Below are 20,809 nucleotides of genomic sequence, written 5' to 3'. Positions count from 1 at the left end.
TACATCTCAAATTTTTTTTGCGTAGTTCAAAAGAGGTTAAAATATCGATCGATTTTATTTATTTTATGTCTCAAAGAAAGAGGATCAATCATTAAAATAGATGACCATTTAGATTTTTTTATTTACCGTTTTTGCTAATTTAAAAAGATCATTTAAATACATGCCTAAAATAAATATCTTTTATCAATTAAGGCTGAGTTGCACCACCTAACTTTGACGGTAACTATAACAATAACCGGTGCTTTTTGTAGATTTTTGACGTTTGTCAAAGTTAAAGTAAGATGGTGCAACCCAGCCTAATTCGTTGTTTAGCTTTGCTTGCAATAATAACTAGTTATTTTCCTAATATAATCATTATAACGAATAAAATGCGATTAAGCGACGAACTCCGATAAACAACTGCCCTCTAAATCAGCCAGCACAATACGCTGTTGTTCTCGAATATTATCCGAAGAAAACAAATAAAGCGCCATATTCGCTGATAGATGGCGCCAGTAATGACTAGTTGAGCAATAAAAGTGAATCTCGTCAGTTGCCCGAGTCGTACTTATAAACTTAGATTTACGGGGGACATGTTGTCGTGGGTAGGAGGTAGTAAGTGGCATTTTTTATACGGCTCGAAGGACCATGAATAAAGTCCAACAATGTATTTGATAATAAAATATCCTTCATTTTGCTTTAGTTTCACAAAAAACAATTCTCCGGTGACACTGTTGATGACATGACAATTTTTTTTTTTTTTTTTTTAGTATTGAACACATTTTTATATCTCTATCAGAGAAATTTTATTTTTATTTGGGGCTAGCTGGCGCTGTGTGAAATTGTCCAAAGATTTATTTATTTATTTACTGTCGAAGAGACATGACTAACGAAGGGTAGGAAAAGTCAACTGTTAATTGTAGCACGTTGTTTCGAAATTGAATAGAGCAAAACTGTAAGCACTACTTACTTACAGTTATAATCTGCGATGACAGAAGCTTAATTTGTTAAAGTTACAATTAGCGGCCTGTACTTCTAGCATGAAGAACTTTCGTCTTCAAATCGTTTGCGTATTCGACAAAATTCGATACTCAACCTTCAAATTAGACGATAATGTGGCAATTTTGATTCTCAAAATAAGTTTCGTGCAACCATTTCTCATACTAGGTTCACTTTACGACAAGTTCATAAGGGCGCTGTTGTAGTTTTCGAACTAAATCTTTTGATGGTAATTCGAATACGCAAACGATTCCAACTCGAACGTTTTTCGTGCTAGCCGTACTGTTTCGAATTGGCCACGAAATCAAAGTCTAAGTATTTTTTTTAATTAGGGAAGTGTGTCTAACTTATTAATTTAACAAAATAATGTGCTTTTTGATAGTTTGGGCGGCTTTGGCGGAGTGGGCTACAAAAATATTTAAAAACGATTGAAACTCAGAATCCACCTAGAAGCTTTTGATAACTTTTGTCCTTTACACTGTTTATTTTATTTACACAGCGTCTGGCATAAAAATGTCATTTTTTATAATTTCCAAAAGGTTAAATCCGTTGCCACATCCTACGTGACAGCAGAGGGCGCATCTATTGGCTTATTCTAATGTTTTAATGCATATCATGCGGTAGTTTATGGGCCAGGGCTAATGGCGGCTGGGGAGGGTAATTTGATTTTGAAGAAATGGCGATGTGTGGCTTTTATTACTGTGCATTCGATATTCGGGGAGTTATGACGATTGGGAGCGATCTAATGCAAGTTACTTGTTAGTTGATGCAACTTTGCAAGTTTAGATTTATTGTCCAGGGTTACAAAGTTAAGAAAATTAGTTCTTATGTTTGTTATCATCAATTATTTTTATTTTTTTAACCGACTTCAATGTAAGGAGGAGGTTCTCACTTCGGTTGGTTATTTTTTATTTATGTTTCTGATCCGTGTTCCGAGATTATTTTTTGTTACACAAGTAAACAAATTGTTACAATTTACGTAGTAAGTATGTATAAATTAAAAAATTACAAACTTAGTACGCAAATTGTGACAACTTGTTTCGCTCTAAATAATTAAATTCAGTTATATCTTAGTACATCTCATGGTTAAAATTATACTAACAGTTAACCTATATCAAATTATCAACTCATATAAAGCCGCGCGACATAATACTCGTAGTAATCCAAAAATGTCCACTCGTCGCCACTTCATCTTCCAAATCTGACTTGCTTACATGCATTCTAATCAACATTGGGCGAAAACACACACGTGCTACCCTATACGTATACATTAATCGCAACCTTCGAACCTTCCATCTAATGGGAATCAGCAACACGAACCGAACAGACGCGGGCACATTCGGAAAGTTTCCTCCACCCTCAAACGGGCAATAAATAAAGGGGGCACAACAAAAACTCGGAAACATCACCTCGGCACGTCACCCTGCTCAGATTTCATTACCATAAAGAACTGAGGCCTTAAAACCCCCCAGTCACTGTAAAAGGTGACGTACACCGACCATCTATGGTAGAGCCTTCGAATTTTCTCGCAGTCATCGAGCGTTTAGGCGCGAGGGGAGACCGGGTGGGTCTTTGGAGGTTGGTCGTAAGGAATCCCAGAGCGGGCTATGCCCCGCGTCGAAATGTGCCGTAAATTGTCATAAAACTGTCTGGATCCATGATGTGACGCTGCCCCGGGGTAATTAAAGGACAATTTATAGTTTTGCGAGCGCACCCCCTCGCCCCCTCCCTAGTCTCGACGAAGCGTCTGTTTTGAGGTGCCCAAGGAATAAAGTGTTGTTTTTTATGAGCCGTGTGTGCGGGTTCCGTTCGAAGTGGTGGTAGACACGCGGATATATCAAATTGAATGATTGCGATGACAGGAGCTTCGCTTGTTCGAGTCACTTGCGAACGGCGCGTTGTTCGAAATTGGCTACAAAAATTATATGGCAGTAGATACTTTCTACAAACTTCTACGCTGAATAATCGTAGCTTGGAAAACTGAAATTATATTAAAATGCCCGAATTCGATCTTTACTAAAGCATTCCAACAGAAAATTAATGACTTATAATTAACTTCTTACTTACTACTTTATATCAGTTTAAAATATGTTTTCGACAGTGATATAAATGAGATGGGACTTTTAAATTGAGTTCCAAAAGTTTCTATGACCTATGACTGGAGACATTTATAGAAAATTAAGTAGGTACATTACGATTCCCAACAGAATCGAAATTATTAAACCTTTGGAACCGTCACGGTTTGGGTGTTGCAGTCATTAAATTAAACCTGTCATTTTTGATATAGTCACATGTTTTGATGGAAAAGTGGCAGTCACAAGAAAGTCTGTTACATTAACAAAATAATGTAAAATGTCATTGTGCGATGAATTAATGACTGACTTATTATGAGTTTTGTATTATTATATGTTTTGAATATGAGTAAGAGGATCGTACAACATGGAGGTCTGTCTATTATCTTACAATGGTTAATTTAATAAATTAATTATTTTCCACAAATTATTTGCTATTAAAACCCTTTCCATAGACGTGCAAAATATAAATTACATTTACATTCATTAATACATTTAGTAAGAAAAGAATTAATCTAAACATTACGTACAATGAAGTCACGAATTTTCTGGAAAAAAAAATCCACTTTCTTGGGCTTAAATTTTTTATGAGAGCTTTTTTATTTATTTTTTTCGTATTTAGGCAAATTCACTTAGCCCAAATTCTAATTCTGCCTACAACACGGATAACGTTCGGTAACGAACACCTCAAGTTCGGTAATTGCCGATGAGCAATCGCCGCCGCGACATGATTGGCTCGGTTGCGTTTTACTGCGCACTTTGTTAAAACATTAAAATTTATACGGTGATTCACTGACTGTGGATCAGTGACTCGGACTTACAGGATTGTAAGTTAGCATTGGTAAAGTCTTCGTAAGTAATTGTCTATTTTTGACTAGATCGTCAAAATATTTGGGTAACAGCTATAGCAGTCGTCAAACGTAATTTTTTTTTCTTTTAAAAACTATAAAATAATTCTATTATTTGACCTTCTACTATGTACTTGTATACATTGTTACTACTCAGTAATAATCGTCAAACGTTCAAAGATTATTTTTTCCACTTTTAAAAACTTTAAGATAATTCGATTATTTGACCTTCTACTATGTACTTGCATACATTGTTACTACTCAGTAACAATAAAGACTGGAGTCACAATCAAAGCGTCACACAGAAACCCAAAGTATTTGACGAAACTTAGTCTGTATCACATTCTTCCCAAACAAATAGGTGGTATAATAATAATATTTTGTCCTATTAGGGAATGTGGGCCCACCTCTTCAAGCCCTGTACTACGAAATTAATAAGTTAACTTTTTATCTGCTCCAGTAACACCTACGCAATGAAACGTAATTCGGACTACGATATGTGCTACGAATCTCGTAGTCGTTACGTGCTACGGATATTATGTAAGGTAATGCTACGGCGTAGTCTTTAATTTCGAATCATAAATTCAACCCATAAAGTTGACTACTTGTAAAAGGATATTCAATGCGTTTTTAAAATTAATATTTAATTGAATAAAAATGTAAGAAAAACTTATAAGAAGTGTGTTTTGTTAGGTAAATGTTACTAATATAAATTAAAAAGTATTTAAGTATGTTTATATTCGTTGTCTAGTACCCCTAGTACAAGCTTTGCTTAGTTTGAGACTAGAAGCGCAGTGTAAAATGTCCAAGGATTATTTATTATTATAAAAACTACACTATTATGTACATTCAGTACAAAAATATAGTATCTTCTATTATATCTATAATATTATTATATTAGCCCCACATAATGTCTTACTCCCATTTTATTTCTTCCTTAACTCATAATAATACCAGACCTCTGGGGCCCGTATATGTTGGGGCAGTTATTTTAATGTTACATGTTTCAATAACATCGAATATCTGACGCGTGTTATAACAAAGATAGTTAGTTTGGGGTCCAATGGAAAATATGCAGCGGAAATTAAAAATGATGTTATACACAGCTTAGAACTCTGAATTAGCTCTGAATTTCTGATACCTAGTACATTAACTTTCTAAGACGCCAAAGACATTTAGGGAATTTCGTCTATTAATCGACTTGCGATTGACGCATTACCCTAACTGGGAACAAAAAAATGGGTTAGTCCATAATACAATTATAATTTCCATCTAATACAATTATATTTTTTTTTATAAAAAGTTCAGATAGACATGTGGTTTGTGTTAGTATTTTTGAAATAAAATACCTAATTAAAAATATTCAAAAAATAAAGAAAATTCAGCAAGTTTTTTTACATTAAATATTTTTTTTTTCTTATAAAATTATTTAAAGCATATTTTTGCCTCTTTGACATCACAAAGTAATTTAATATATTCATACACCTGTGTCCTAGAAAAAATATATTTAAAAAATTGCATTTCAGGCACACCGCACGCTTGCAGCGTCCAAACCGCGTGTAACTCGCACCACACGCCCGCTACACGTCACACGTCCAAATCATCCTATCACGGGGGTCGTGACGGACACCCGTCCCTCCATACGTGACCTGGGAACCGATCCTAACGCGGACGATAAATCGCTAACGCCAGCAGCGACCGCCTCACCCAGGCCTCTGCCTGTTAACTCTGCCAACCACACCACTCCTGGACCACCAGGAGTCAGGGCTCTACCATAACTGGCCAGGGATGTGGTCTTGTCATTATTGAACGGGTTTATTGGTATTATAAATAAGATCTCCCGCTGTTGTGCAGATATTAAAATGCTTTGTTTTGCTAAAGACTGAGCTACGTAGCGCTACCAGATTTGTAGCGGTTGTGTTTCAGTTTTGTATTTGTTTTTGGATGTGTTTTATGGGATATTAGGATGTTACGAGGATTGAATTATTTATGATTATCTTTATTCTTAAGTCTGCTTACACTGCTGAAGAAAGGCTTTTTTTCCAAACCAAAGATTTTTTAAGGTTGTCAGGCGAATGTCTGCCTGTTAACTGCCACACCACCTTTTTTGGTACCAACTCTTCACTGATTTTCATCCTATAAGCTGTAACTTAAAGTTGTTATTAAGTTAACTTTTTTTTTTCACAAACATAAACCCTTTTTTATTTACACTATTAAATTTATACTATTTTAGATATTCTGATTTTGACTGACATTTACAGATAATATGTACAAAACTATAATTTCTACTACTAACTCGCAATGTTATCAACATGCTCGTTGACGCTCATAAATTACAATCTCATCCTACAGTTTTCAAATCTCACTCACATTAGTTCCTAATTTAATTACGTTAACGTCACCTAAGCATTAACCCTTTGTGTCGCTGCTTAGTGCATAAAAATACAAAATGGCGTGTCTTAGAGCCACGTAAAAACCCACTCGGCGCCATTAGGTTAATTAGCATTTGGCTAATCATCAGGCGAAAAACAGTAGGGATGTGCAGGTTGGACTGTTGAACGGATATTTTATGTAGAAAAACGTAAAAAAAAAAACGTTTCGTGTGAGGCACCATTGATGAAAATATTTTGTACTTAGGTAGGTATCTACTACGGTACGCCAGAGCTTCAAAAAATGCCAGCTTTTGAGAAATCACTAAAATAAGATGATCATAAAGGTAGCAGGAAAGTGCTGGACGCAGGCCGCTACCAATCGATCAACATGGAAAGCATTGGGGGAAGCCTATGTTCAGCACTGGACGTCCTGTGGCTGAAATGATGATGATGAAGATGACAAAATTTTTTCCGTTCGACTTTTTCGCCCATTTATATAAACATGAATTAATAATATAATTTAAAAAATACTTCAAAAGAGAATAGTTACAATGTACCTGTAAAAAATATCTTGTATCTTACCAAAACTACGCTAGGGACAATCGACGAATTATTTTCCGAATGAAATCTTGAACGTTTGATTATAAATATTTTATACCAAGGTTCACAAACACGGTTCTCAATATAACGAAAATTTCATCACATCACTAGCGCAATTCTTTTCAAAGAAATACGTTGGTTTAATCTCCACAGGCCAGATTTAGTGGTGCGCAAATCTTCGTCTCAACACGCTAATTGCGGTCGTATCGTGGACGGATCGTATACATTACGTGTCTAGGTGAGAAATGATGGGATTTTCAGATTTGTTTTTTGAAAAATAGCTATTTAAATCAGCCCATTTGTGTGTGTCCTCACGCAAGTAAATAAGCTATGGAGACTTTTTCTTTTGTCTACGACTCCATTATGATTCTAGTAGAATTCATAATCTGCATACATGTGATTCTACAACTGGATACAAAATTCAATGAATGACTTAAGAGTTATTTAAAATCCGCAGGTGAATTGTACAATTCCATAGTTTGAATCGCACGCGTCAAGAATAAGTTTCCTGTAGGCACAAATTATAAACATTCTTCTATTGTAGAAATTATACCTCACAAGTAAAACCCTGGTAGCAAACACCGCCACTTTGTGTTTCGAAGGGCGCGTAATTTTTGGCAGGCAATTGATCATTATTGACTCTACAGTGTACACCATCATCATTACACAAATAGGTATTACATCAAGAGAAATGAATGAGAATGTCATTGTTCCAAGAAAAATACCCAGAACCTGTCAGCCAAATAGCTCGTTGTACCACTGTACCACAGAAGGATCAATCAAAGTTTGATCAAACTGTATCATCACCTAGCTCATAATATCTGACACCAGGGTTATTAGATATCATCTAGCGGCTCATCAAGTCTAACACCAGGGTTATTAGAGCTAGGAAGAATGCTCGTTCATCATAGCAAGACGTACGGCACCTAATTGCCTCATTATCTAGCGCTAATTAGTAGGCGGGCGAAGTTCGGATATTCGGCCGAGTAGATAAGTAAGACCGGCTATGTTGACTGTAATGTGGCGAGGGAGTTGCAAACATTTTGAGTACCTGTCAAACCTTATTGGAATATTAAAAATAATTTTATAATGTGTGAAAATTGGAGTAAACAAAAGTTTTAGTACAAGCAGAAGAACTCTTTTTTGCAGGGCTTTTTTATGAATACGCTACTAACTTTCAAAAGATATCAGATGAAAATTTTTAATGGAAAACTCATCTCAAAATGTTCAAGCTTTTGGTACTTAAAAGCAACTTTTGATTAAACAATTTAAATGTTACTTAGTTGAGAAATATTTAGCTAATAAAATTTAATTCGCTCCTTGTTTATGATATTATCTTTGCTACCTGTCTAATGAATACCTGACCTGCAGTTAGTTATTTCAAGAATAAAAATTATGGAATCCGTTTAGTGGTATTTAATGTCTTAACAAAAATAATATGTTATGAAATTATTGTATTCAATATAGTACATTTTAAATAATAACCATTAATTAAGCTACTTATTAACCACTAATTTATTAGTTCTGGAATAAGTACCAAATGTTTGCAATCGCTGACGACAAAGATTGTTACTTCGAAAACTTTGCACCGGCAAAGGCCAGTGGTAATTATAATAATTCACTTCAAACTTACTTTTTGAAATCCGAAATCTACTTACTTACTTACTTACTACCTACCTTTGCTTTAGGTATCTAAAATCAAATAGTAGTGACAATGTTTTTCAAACTGTTTGATTATTTTAATATTAGAGTGAGATAGGTATTTTTCCTTAGAAGTTAAATTGATAAACTTTAAATAACAAAAGGGAATTCCGAAATAAAATAAACTACCCTTAACCTTATTGATAATAATTTGTAATAACCTACCTAGTGTGTCTGTTAAAAATCCTACCTACAAGAAACTTCTACAAAAGTGATACTTATGAATTATAAGTTATTAAATAAAACTATTGAAATTAGCATATTAAATTATTATTATTTGTGTTGTTGGTGCTGTTGTTAAAAGGTGTATTTAGCTGTAATTTTATTCCAATTCGCCAATAATAATATTATCTTCTAATATTAAGTACAAAAAAGTATAAGGAAACGGAAGTTAAATTAGCAAACTCGGAAAAGGACTTCCAAGCGACCGCGATTTGAGTGACGTAGTGCCATCTATCGTGGGCGAGCGTGACTTGTGTACTAATCCGCTCGGCGCTAGATGTCGCTGTGCGACGCGTCAAGGCGCGACATATTTATGGGCAAAAAAACACCGTTTTCCCTACAAACGGAATGGGTTTTAAATGACTCCGTGAATTTGCGCGATCTCACGAATTTGTATGCAGATTTAAGGAGAGACATCTGAGAGGAGACAATGTGTTTTTTCGCTCGTGCAGACAGATTTGTAATTTATTTGCCGGGGTGGGAAGTTTATTTGTAGTGGGTGGATGTTTTTCATACCAAGATACCTACCGAATACTTAAGTTATGTAAATTAGGTATCTACATAAAATAAAAATAGAGTCAGGTATCGACAGTTACCGCCCTTTAGACAAAATGCACTTTTTGATTGAATCGAAAATCGAAGCCGTCAAAACTCCATACTACAAAGGCTTTTCGTCCACTTTTCGACTGGTTTGCGTTTAAAAAGTGCAAAGTCAAAGTCAAAATTTCTTTATTTGTTTAGACTAATAAATAGTACTTACAAATCGTCAAATATTTTGCTCTTAAGGAGCCTCTACATGTCTCATAATCTTTTTACCCTACCAGCGCTTCGAGACCAACATTTGGCAAGTGCTGAGAAGAAGCGCCGCAACAAACTCAGTCACCACTGTCTGCCGGTTAATATAAATATATAGAAATAGTAGTAGTAGGTACATTCGATTCAGGAGCAGTTCACTGAATTTACCATGCATTCTTGTATGGTGTATCATAAGAATGGGTATACAAGATTGCGAGGTAGGTATATTAAGCAAGGTAGTGACGTGCTAATATCTAGACTTACATATTAAGGTACTAGTAGAAATGACTCGCATACATAAATTTGAATAACTTGGATTGACCAGTCCCCGAAAGCAGCGCCTGTTCACAGACATGACGAGTGAGTGCACTTTTTCTAAACCCTCTGTACCTCCTACATACCTACTTACCGAAACACGTAGAATGTAGGCTAGCAAGTACCTACTTAGTAGGTATAAATTAATGTTTATCCTTAACCAAATGTAAAATCAGGTTACCTATCTTGTACCTACCTACTGTTACCCATGTTCTAAGGTTCTAAAGAATTCCAGTAACTGAATGCCTAAAACCTTCCCAAAAACCTACTAATTAAAACGAAAGATAACACGAGTCACAGTTTTACTTACTTGATTGGAATTTGGAACCTTTTTACATCAAAAGTCATTGTTATACAAACAGGGTGGCGGGGGCAGAGCACGAGCCATCCCGTCGAGACTTGCCATAAATATCGTCGTCTGAGACATTGTCAACCGCCCTAATTTACTGCCAGTAATTAAGAGTTTGCACTTTGCCAAAGCGATTTGCATCGATTCTGTCGATGCCTTGGCGCTCAAGCAAGAATTTTCTTTCAGCTACTACCTACTTAATTTATACATAATAATCATCATAATTTTGTATTCCTTCTGTTCATTGAAATTATTCTTTTTTCATTTTACAGTAGATAAAATGCAACCTTTTCAAAGAAACTATTCAAAAAGTTTTGTATCCCGCCATCTATCAACTATTTTTATAACTAAATCAGAGGAAAAAGTATGTCCGGTTGGAGTTTTCTACTTTCTGTTAAAGTTCAATATCTGATTGGTAGATGGCGTTAGCAGTACAATCATAAAAAGAAGAACGGTCATCTGTGACCCAGGCCCGACAGAAACGAGACATACCTCAGTTTTTTTGTCATGTCTTAATTAGTTAAATTATATATTTTTTATATTCGAAATCTATGTATAACACCAAAATATTACCCTTTGTTTTTGTTCAGGCGTTATACAAAAACTAATACAAAATGCCTATTTATCACCAAAATTGGTAAATGTATGTACCTAAATGTCTATTACAGCTGCTATGGAATGTATCTAGGTGACCTGGAGATACAGCCTGGATTATACAGGGTGGAAACGAGAAGTTACAAAATCCAAAAATTCAATGTTACCAGCTTCCATAATCTGTAACCTATTATTGGTACCATTTGAAAGAGCTCGTGAAGCACTTACAGAATCAGTAACTAGTTTTTCGATATCTTGTATAGTTTAGAAATAATCGAGTGAGATCACTTATCGTTCCATATGTATATATAACCACCCTGTATAATCCGGCTGTATCTCCAGGTCACCTAGATACATTCCATAGCAGCTGTAATAGACATTTAGGTACATACATTTGGGTATTTCGCCGAAACGGTAAATTTTCTGTGTCCAGGCAGGCGAACACATGTTTTTTTATATCTATCTGTATTAAACTATTTTTATGGGAAAGTTCATCAAAAGTTTTATTTGTTTTTGCTATTACAATAGCAGAAACTACAAATAATACCGTAGAAAAACTTAATCAAAAGTCGTTTTTCTAATTTCCTTGTTATGTCCATTACTGTTGTTTGCCAAAATGAAGGCTCATTATAACAAATTGAAGCGTAATTTAATTCTAATAGCACTCTCTTTGCATTTGAAAAACGTTTGGCTATCGGAAAATAAAAACTTTAAATGTCAAATACTTATAGGAAGAAAATAAAGTGAAGTTAAGTTCTTGTCCGAGTCAAAAGTATAATTTCCCTGGTTCTTCGTTTCAACCATTGTTGTAACGAAACGAAAAAACTTAGAATGTAACGCACTGCACCACTACACTCGGCCATTTCGTCCCAAGAGGCCATTGAGGCAGGACAGTACGTCGTTGATCAGTTTCGCGACAAATCGCATAAATAGGTCCCTCCTTGGGTTTTTGTTTACTAAAAAGTCAATTTCTTTGGACGGTTTTTTGCAACTAAACAATGGATTAATTTTATTGTTTATTTACACAAATGTAGTGTCTGTAGGGGTAAACCCATGATTTAAATAGTAAATGCATAGGGTAAATAGGTTTTTGTCTGTGGTGTCTTTTAGGCATAAATCTAATTTCTTTGGTCCTAATTTCCTTGTTTTCCGTGGCATAAAATGACCTAGGAAATTATAAAAGACCTTTAATAATTCGGCGTAAAGTCAAATTTTGATTATTTCTTTATTGGAATAAGTTTAAAATTTACATTTTAAAAAATAGGTATCAGAATAGATATAGAAAATCTTGTTTTTAACGTAAAAAGGTCGTAATGATATAATATTCAATGGCATGTTTGCTTGCGAAAGTACACAAAATAGGTCGAACAAAAAAAAAAGCAAACCACAGAAGAAAACTTAGAGAAAAAAATATTTATAATAATTTCCTTGGCTACCAAAAATTTATGACCTCATAACTTTGTTTCTAAAACGAATTATGACACCCCTTCTAGATATATTAGCTTAGTTTTTACTACTTAATGCAATGGGAAACTAAAAATAGTTAAAAACAAAAATAAAATTAGTGCCAAGTGCCACGTGCCAAGGAAATTAGGCAAAATTGACCATTTTTGGCGAAATACCCATTTACCAATTTTGGTGATAAATAGGCATTTTGTATTAGTTTTTGTATAACGCCTAAACAAAAACAAAGGGTAATATTTTGGTGTTATACATAGATTTCGAATATAAAAAATATATAATTTAACTAATTAAGACATGACAAAAAAACTGAGGTATGTCTCGTTTCTGTCGGGTCTGGGTTTTTTTTGTATGGGGCGTGACCGTTCTTCTTTAAAAAGTCTACGTTTTTACATACATTTTTGAAAAAAATATGTCATGCAGTAACTACCTACTACTGTATTTTACTTAGAATATTGAATATTGGATTCATCTTACATTTTTATCCCTTAATTACAAACTGATTAATTTTATTTCTGAACGCAACGTATCAGTTTTCGCGCCAATATTTGACATTGAACGTCAAAAATTGTCGTGTTGTATGTGGGACGAAAACATGAGTGTTTTTTGTGTGTTTTTGTGATTTTCTCAAAAGTAATTTAACTCTCTTAAAGTGAGCTACCATGGACCCTTATGAAATTGAGTTTTTGGGGGAGAATAGGATAGTGAGTGTAATACCAAACTTTTCGTACGACAAAATATACTTGATATGCGGTGAATTTGGACCATTTCGAGCTGGTTTGCCCCTAAACGTGCCCCTGTGGCTAGGTATAATGTTGAAACAAAAACAAAAGTGTCGCATCGTGCCCCCCGAATGGATGGAACTCGATGCTTTAGAAAATATTAAGGAGGAAGAGAAGCGTTCAAGGTAACTATAGCCCGGCCAGTAACATAAAAACCCTGGCATAGAGGCGCGTCGATTGCATTTGATAGTGCAACACTGAGTACAGTCGTACCTATGTTAAATTAATAGACTAACTTTATGTTTTCTTCCGGGCTAATTTGATATTTTCATAAATTAACGAATAAGATTTTATTATAGGTAACCTGGTTGAAACAAATTAAATTAAACTTCAATCGAGCTAGAAGGATTTATTTTATTACTCATCAATAATCAAATTCAGAACTTGATTATTCAACTACAATGTCTGCTCATGAACGCTTCAAACTCGGTACTTCTTTCCCAATTCCATAAAATTCAACACTTACAAAGTGACAAAAATCTTTAAAATAGGCATTTGAAACAAACCACAACTAATTTTCATAGTGGACTGTACTATACGATAGACATGTCAGTCTATTTGACAACCTTTGTCGGAAACATTATTCAATGAAAATATTGTCCGAAACCTTAGTATTTCTCTTCGACAAATACTTTAACACATTGTGAACCACTTTTCTTTCACGACTATAAAAAGTTTTCAGCAATTTAATTCACAAAATCACTTGCACACATTTAAAATAAAGTTTGTTTACACTTTGACAGCAATAGACAGTTTATTATTGACGTGCAAGGTGACATGTCAATGAAGTTTTCAGTTACTGTTGCCATTAAAAGAAATTAGTACCATTAGTTTTCCGCAACATGGCGAGGGTTTTTATGTTCCTGGTCAGGCTATACTTTGATACCTACATACATTCATAAGTAAATAGTGTTTGTTTACAAGCTAGTAAATATCGTATTTAATCAGCTACCAAATTTATAATGCACCAAGTTGGTAAATAATTTTTCCAATAAGTTTAATTTGTAGAGGAAATCTTTACACACGTAACATTTGTAAACATTGAAACGTCATTCATAGTGTACTTTTAACTTATTTATGTTCTAATTTATTAATCACATTGTGATATTTCTATTTCTAGATTTTTCACAAAAATGCCAAATGAACACTACATGGTTGAAGCCAAACTCATACTCGGTGTAGCAGCTGAAGACATTCCCAATTCGTCAGAAATCAAGACCGTGATCAAAGACATTTGGGACATACGGATGTCTAAATTAAGGACGTCAATGGACGCGCTGATGAAGTCCGGAGGAAGTTACGGTCGGCTGGACCACCTTACACTGATGGAAATCAATTCAGTGAAACCTTTATTACCATCTGCGATGGATGATTTGTACAGAATTAAAACGGTAAGAGTTAAGCGTTGATACTACAAATGGGCTTATTCCACTATTATTAGTGAACTTTTTGTTCACTATTCCCCGTTAACGCCAATTGGGAGCTTATAATGGGGAATAATGAACTAAAAAGTTCATTAATCCCAAAGTTATATTAGGATTTTATTTTTAACGTAATGGGGATTAATGAACTTTTTAGTTAGCCTACAAATGCAATGCATCATAATATGTTTTATTCACAAGATTTTATGATTTTCACTTAGTAAATGAATATCAAACATATTTTACTTGTGAGAATGAGACTTAACTTGTGAGATCTCATTCTAAATTAATCCCACTAGGGAAAAGCCACAATATTACTGTTAATTAACCAATATTTTGAGTAATATGAATACTATTGAAAATATACAATGTGTAATTGTACACATATGTAACTCACCAAGTTCGCATGTAACAATATCCTTTTTTTACGATTTCAGACGTCAAAGAGACCTGCAACAGCCAGTTTGAACACCTCAACGTTCAGTCAATCGGGAAGCTCACAAAACATCTAGATAAGTTAGATTTACTTTATTTTTAAGTAGCTAGCTAGATAATGAATTTTTGTATGAAGAAATAAAATTAAGTGCCTTCTCTGCCCAAAGAAAAAACTTTTATGCCTTTCTGGATTGTGTAAATCTTTTCTACATTGTTTTTTATACTTATCAATAGTTAAAAGCATCTATAAAAAAGAGCAAATAAACAATTTGAATTTGATTTTGAGATAATATAAACCATTTGTCAGATTAAAATGTAATCAAATGTCCAAATTGAAATTACAAAACCTATATTGCAAAAAACTTCCTTAAGAAAACTAATTTAAATATTCAATAAACCTCTGTTAAAATTATTTGTTGTCTAATTTAATAATTAAATTCCTCATGATAATTGTTTTAATCAACAGAATAATGTTATTTATTGTGTCCATAACAATAGTATTCCCAATTAAATCTAGCTTTATTGCTTTGAGCTATCTTAATAGCCAATAACTTTTGATAACTATTGTTTTGACCTATTATTCTGTTTATTACAAATGATATCTAGGTAAAGAAAGTAGGTTTTCAATAATCAATTTAGATGATAATTTCATTTTATTGTTAATTATTTTCGTATTACATATCTATAAATTCATTTGATTTGGCAACTCGAGCCACATTAAGGGTAAATGGCGAAAAAGGATGCTATAAAAATAAAAATCTCAAATTATTTGTCTCAAGAACAATATATTTTGATCTTATATCTAAAACATTTACAAAATCACTAAATACTATTGCGTAACGCATTCTAACTTAGCTATTCTAGACTATGCTAAAATTCGTTAGTCTCTTCATTATTTTAAGGTACTTAAAATCTAGATTGCGATATCTAGTTAGGTAATCTTATAGACAAAATTGCATATAAGTAAAGCAAAGAACAAAGTAAATACTAATTTGAAAGATGACACGAGATTAAAATACTAACTTTGCATTTTAAAAGTCTGGTATTCATTGAAAATAACTAAACACTAATATTTTTATTTTTAGTTGTTCTCATATTTTAGTCTGTTAAAGATTAGTGAAAGCCAGACTTAAAATTATGTTTTTAAACTGGAATGTTGTTTTACATTGAGATTTACATTAAAAGCGTTTAAGAGATCTGCGCCTTCAGGAAGATAACATCAAAATTTTGTTAATTTTTTCACACACACATAAAAATTGTCTTAACTTTTCGTTGTAAAATAAGAAATAATTTTTAATTAATGTACTTTACTAGGCATGTTTTAAAGTCTAAAATAGAAAACACACACGAGACCATTTCGAAAACAAGCTTACATAGTATATGTCTAACATATTTCGCGTAATACAAAAACATAATTACATACAGCTTTAGCCGTGTTATACATTTATGTTGATCAACTTTGCAAAGTAAATGTACAAATGGATTTTTTTTCGATTTTGTGCAAAGTCATCAAAACACTTTGGTCTAACTCCAGCTTGTAAACAGATATGAAAAGCATCTTCCTCTTTTATATTTTAAACGTCTATGTACAATTGTACATGTACAAATATAGTGCTCTTGAAAAGAAAATATTTACAATAAATTTCAACAAAAACTTTTTGATAAATTAACTCGCAAACAGAGAGTATTTACAAAGATCTGCCGAATAACAAAACTAAACATGTCTCAAAGTGTAAGTCTATGTTAATGAACCGTTCAAAGCATTTTTCAAAAAGCCTTTAACTTTACTTTGACAAGGCAACCAAAAACGCGTTTGAACTACTGTTTTAACTAAATTACACACAGTTTTTGCAGTACCCTATAAAAATGTGTGTATCTTACTTTAGTTTTAAATATGGCACGGTTTAGAACGCATGTCGGTGTACGGAGCGCAGCTAAAGTAACTTAACTCCTAATTTTCAAGAAATTGAGTCGAAACTTGTTAAGCAACTCTCACTGCTCTGCTGATGAAGCATTAGATAGTGCGGTCTTTGAAACAATGCTCAGATTGTTACGTTCTTCTGGCGGCAATGAAACTCAAGAGATCTTCAGTGAAAGGATAACAATGCAGCGTATGCGCGTCTAAACTTAACTATTTACAATTTATACAACTATCATCAAAGTATCTTAAGAAATCACTATGTACAACTTACGATCTATGACTTTTAAATTACTTAATACTAGATAACAATGACTGTTCTTAGTTCTTGTGCGCTGAAGTCAGCCGATTACTAACTTATTGGTAAGTTATCTTTAGTTAAAAACTTAGATTCTAATTAGTTTCCTCTAGCTTTCCCTAAGAGCACAAAATTGGGTATGAACAGAATTCGTAACCTAACGTCCAGAGAAAATGGCAGTCAATATTTGGAGTGATTACAGATCTAGATTATACGGCGACGATTTTGCTTGGGTCTACTTTGACCCTGAGGAACATGACATCATCTTTGACGAAGTTCCTTTTCTTGAGCATTTCGTGGGAGACGAATCTAGGGAAGCCGAAGCCTAGTGCGTCAGGTTCCTTGGATGGTCTTTGGAAGTTCTTCCACGTGGGGTCAGGGACGAAGCTTTCTACGATATTGCAGGCGCGGTCAGGACTCGAGCTCTGGTCGAAGAGTGTGAAGGATACGGTGTGGGAGAAAGGCCAGCGGAGTAGAGCGTCGTACTCTCCTGGCAGAATCTTGATGTAGACCGACATGTGGGTTCCCTCGCCAGCTCCGTTGCCGTTCAGGAATAGGGACGCCTGGAGAAAGAAAGGAAACTTTAGAAACATCGATAACAAGAAACAAAACTTCAAAAGATCATCAACAAAGACAAATGACAATGTTTTGAAAGTCGCAAGTCAGTTATAGAAGACACTGACAGTATTATGACTCGCAAAGATGGGATTAACGATATAAAGCCGATGTTGGCACGTGAGTAAACGTCTAATTCGGTCCACGCTACTACGGTTAGTCACCGGTTATTATTCGCCACGCCGTAACGCCTCTGTTTACTAACAAAAGGCACAGTTATCCGGGAACGAATCGCCAATTTGTGGATAAAATGAAAATGTTTCCATGTCAAAAAACAACGGGTGAGAATTTGCATTTCCAATGGGATCAGAACACAATTTTATAATCATTCTGTGATAATTTTAGTCCGTTTTCAGCTACTTTTAGTTTATTGTTTAACATCTATTTTGCAAACTCAAAAGCATAATAGAATCATCAAAATACGATCCAAAGCTTTTCTTATTTTCTATTTTATTACTGTTGGAATTGGGTCAGATATTACGCGATTTATTTATAGTTTCCTATTTTCACACGAGAGCAACTCATTCAAAGCATCAGATTCAGGTGCTAGGCGGATTTTTCGTGGGGTCATAGTCATACTCGTAAATATCGTTTTCAAAGCAAAAACGTACCTGCAATTTGTATCCATGCTGGCTTGTGTAGAACATGGGTGACAGGAGTTCGACGCCATCTTTGCACTTCGCCTCTGCCATTTTGGCAGCCCAGTCCGTTATCCTCCAGACGAGTGCGCCGGAGCAGTTGACTGAGAGTCGCGCCACTGCTGCTCGGAGGGACTCCAGTTGTCTAGCTTGTCTTGTGGCTAAAGCGGAGACGAGGGCAAGGTGTTGCTGGCAGCTTTCTTCTGTATGCCTGTCGAGAGCTTGTCTTGTGCCCTGGAGGAGGAAAAGGAATCGTTAGTAATTATTGACGATTTAACTTATTACAATACAAATTAAATGAATGTCGGAAAATGTAAAGCTTGCCAGTTGAAAAAAGAAAAAAAGAACTGTTTTTTCTGATAGATTAACAAGGCATTTGAAAACTATTTAACATGTCCAAAAATGTATAAAACGAACTGCCGGCCGTTCACTTGACATTGGCAGAAATAAAAGCTCATGAAGAGGTTTGGTCGCCAGTTGCCACGGAAAAAAGGTGGCACTTCGCGTGAACAGAAAAGTTGGTGAAGTTTATACAGGCGCTTTTTATGTCCCAAAGTGCGTGCCAAACTTAAGGAGATGATAATAATATGGTCAATCTCCTTAAGTTTGACACGCTCTTTATGGGACACCCTGTATATCAAACCTTAGTGCCTTGCTCTTAAGCTTGCCAATAAAGAAATCCATTAAAAATGCTCACCTTAAACCTGCACCCGGCGTCTCTGAACGCGCACGCGACGCCAGCGGCCGCGCAGTGATCGCGTAGGTGCGCGTCTAACTCATCGCGCGGCACGGGCGCGGCCGCGCACCGTTGCGGGCACGGGACGGGTGCGCGCGCGCAAGTCGCTCCGTGCGCGGTTACTGTGTCCTGAGGGAAGGGAGAAGGGTTAATAATGATGATTGGGGGTTGGGTTTTAACCCGTTGACTTGGGAGGAGTGTTGAGTGAAATAACGAGCAGCTAATGAGGGCTATCGTTTTAGCGCTTACCAGTTAGCGCCACTGTAGAGTAAGGTCCTGTCACTTGCTAGTTAGCGAAGACAGTGGCACCAACTGGTGAGCGCTAAAGTGGTAGGACTATCTCATTTGCACTGTAGATTAATCTTGCCTTCACAGATGTAGTTTTTATTAGTAGTCAAGCCGTATTTAGCTGGATTTGTAAGAAAAAATACAACGTAGCTGAACCGAGTTTCCGAATTACATTTTTTATCACGAGTAAAAAATGCACACAGCATTACTCATGCGATAGTCATTTGCGAATTCGGTATTTAGGTACTTCCGTTTCCTTAGCTCAAATTCTTGTTTCGGAATGCACTACAAAAAGCTTCTCGAATGTGATTACCCGCTTTGGGTACAATAATTTGCCACTGAAGTAAAGAACTTTGAATCAGGTGCTTTAGGTAATACTGTTGGCTATGCTATGTAATGCATTTCCTGGCAAAAGAAACGGTGCATATCTTGTAAACTATGACCCGGCGTCGCCACAGTCTAAGAAATTTTGCTCATCTGGAAAGTCTATTGGGCCAGCCTTGACCTAAGGTGTGCCTCAAAATATTATTATGACTAAATTATTGCCATCACAAAATGGGGAGAAGCAGAACCGTACTGACAGCAAAAGAGCATGTTATGTCCCTGTCTACATAGTAATCGATAGAACGAAGTTCTTACCTGTGTATACCTCTGCCCGCAATGCCTGCAAGGCACCAGCCTCTTGCTGCAGTGCTGCTGGATGTGCTGCTGTGTATGGCGCCTCTGGACCTTGGCTCCACACTTGTTCTCGCAGTAGACCGGCTCGTGTCCGCAGTTGCCTTGGTGCTCCTAGAATTAGAGTATGGAAACCCATTAGAAATCGTGAAATGCAAAAATAATTTTCAAACTGACAAAGAAGCTTCTGCGAGAGATGTGTAGCAAAGTTGGGTATTCTAATCATATTTACCTAAAGGGGGCTAAAGTTATACAGTAGTTATACTTACTAATACTACTAAAAGATGCGTTTTAGGTTTTGGGTTGCAAAAGGTCATTCGGATAGAAAGCATTTGAACTCTCCTTGATAAACCCAACCATCCATATTTTACACATTAGCAAAGTTAGGGATCTTGAAACATTAACCATTGGTCTTTTAATAGATGAAATATTTTTTTGAAGATTATTATCTAGTAGGTAATTTGTTATTACACAAATTAGTCACGTTAGCCCCTCGCACTAAGCTAAAATATGCTTATCACGAGTGAGATCACCACAATAGTCGAGCGGCGGCGGGGACCGAACCCGCGTCCCCCGGATCACGAGTCGCCCAGTCCGATACCTTCACCGTTCGACTATCGTGGCTAAAATGAAAAAGGCTAGTTAGAAAGAAGTTGAGAGTCCACTCTCTACAATTATCATCATCATCATTGGTCT

The 20,809-nt window shown here is 35.3% G+C and overlaps 2 protein-coding genes across 6 annotated transcripts in view; one reads left to right on the top strand and one right to left on the bottom strand.

Annotated features, from left to right (window-relative positions):
* The first annotated feature begins 12,902 nt into the window (after positions 1–12,902).
* LOC135072308 (probable DNA replication complex GINS protein PSF2) lies at positions 12,903–15,357 on the top strand. The gene is made up of 3 exons (XM_063966241.1): positions 12,903–13,214; positions 14,210–14,480; positions 14,948–15,357. The coding sequence occupies exons 1-3, from the start codon at positions 12,970–12,972 to the stop codon at positions 15,020–15,022; spliced, it is 591 nt and encodes a 196-aa protein (XP_063822311.1). The 5' UTR covers positions 12,903–12,969; the 3' UTR covers positions 15,023–15,357.
* A 353-nt stretch (positions 15,358–15,710) lies between these two features.
* LOC135072063 (TNF receptor-associated factor 4) overlaps positions 15,711–20,809 on the bottom strand; it is a 95,832-nt gene continuing 90,733 nt past the window's right edge. For all 5 annotated transcript variants that reach the window (XM_063966006.1, XM_063966005.1, XM_063966007.1 and 2 more), the window contains 4 exons: positions 20,078–20,227; positions 19,112–19,279; positions 18,388–18,648; positions 15,711–17,724 (listed from right to left, as the gene is read on the bottom strand). In XM_063966006.1, the coding sequence (XP_063822076.1) occupies positions 17,371–17,724; positions 18,388–18,648; positions 19,112–19,279; positions 20,078–20,227 (933 nt within the window). In that variant the 3' untranslated portion in view covers positions 15,711–17,370. The remainder of the gene's footprint in view (positions 17,725–18,387; positions 18,649–19,111; positions 19,280–20,077; positions 20,228–20,809) is intronic.

Source organism: Ostrinia nubilalis, chromosome 5, assembly GCF_963855985.1.
Source record: "Ostrinia nubilalis chromosome 5, ilOstNubi1.1, whole genome shotgun sequence".
NCBI classification, from domain to species: domain Eukaryota; kingdom Metazoa; phylum Arthropoda; class Insecta; order Lepidoptera; family Crambidae; genus Ostrinia; species Ostrinia nubilalis.
The sequence above is the reverse complement of the archived record's forward strand: the minus strand, read 5'-3'. Positions and strand labels throughout refer to the sequence as shown.

What these genes read in the sequence shown, in the direction of transcription:
- LOC135072308 (XM_063966241.1), top strand. Translation starts at nt 12,970, where the DNA reads ATGGACCCTTATGAAATTGAGTTTTTGGGGGAGAATAGGATAGTGAGT. An exon ending in GAGGAAGAGAAGCGTTCAAG is followed by an intron (nt 13,215 to 14,209) that starts GTAACTATAGCC and finishes TTCTATTTCTAG; the next exon opens with ATTTTTCACAAAAATGCCAA. An exon ending in ATTTGTACAGAATTAAAACG is followed by an intron (nt 14,481 to 14,947) that starts GTAAGAGTTAAG and finishes TTACGATTTCAG; the next exon opens with ACGTCAAAGAGACCTGCAAC.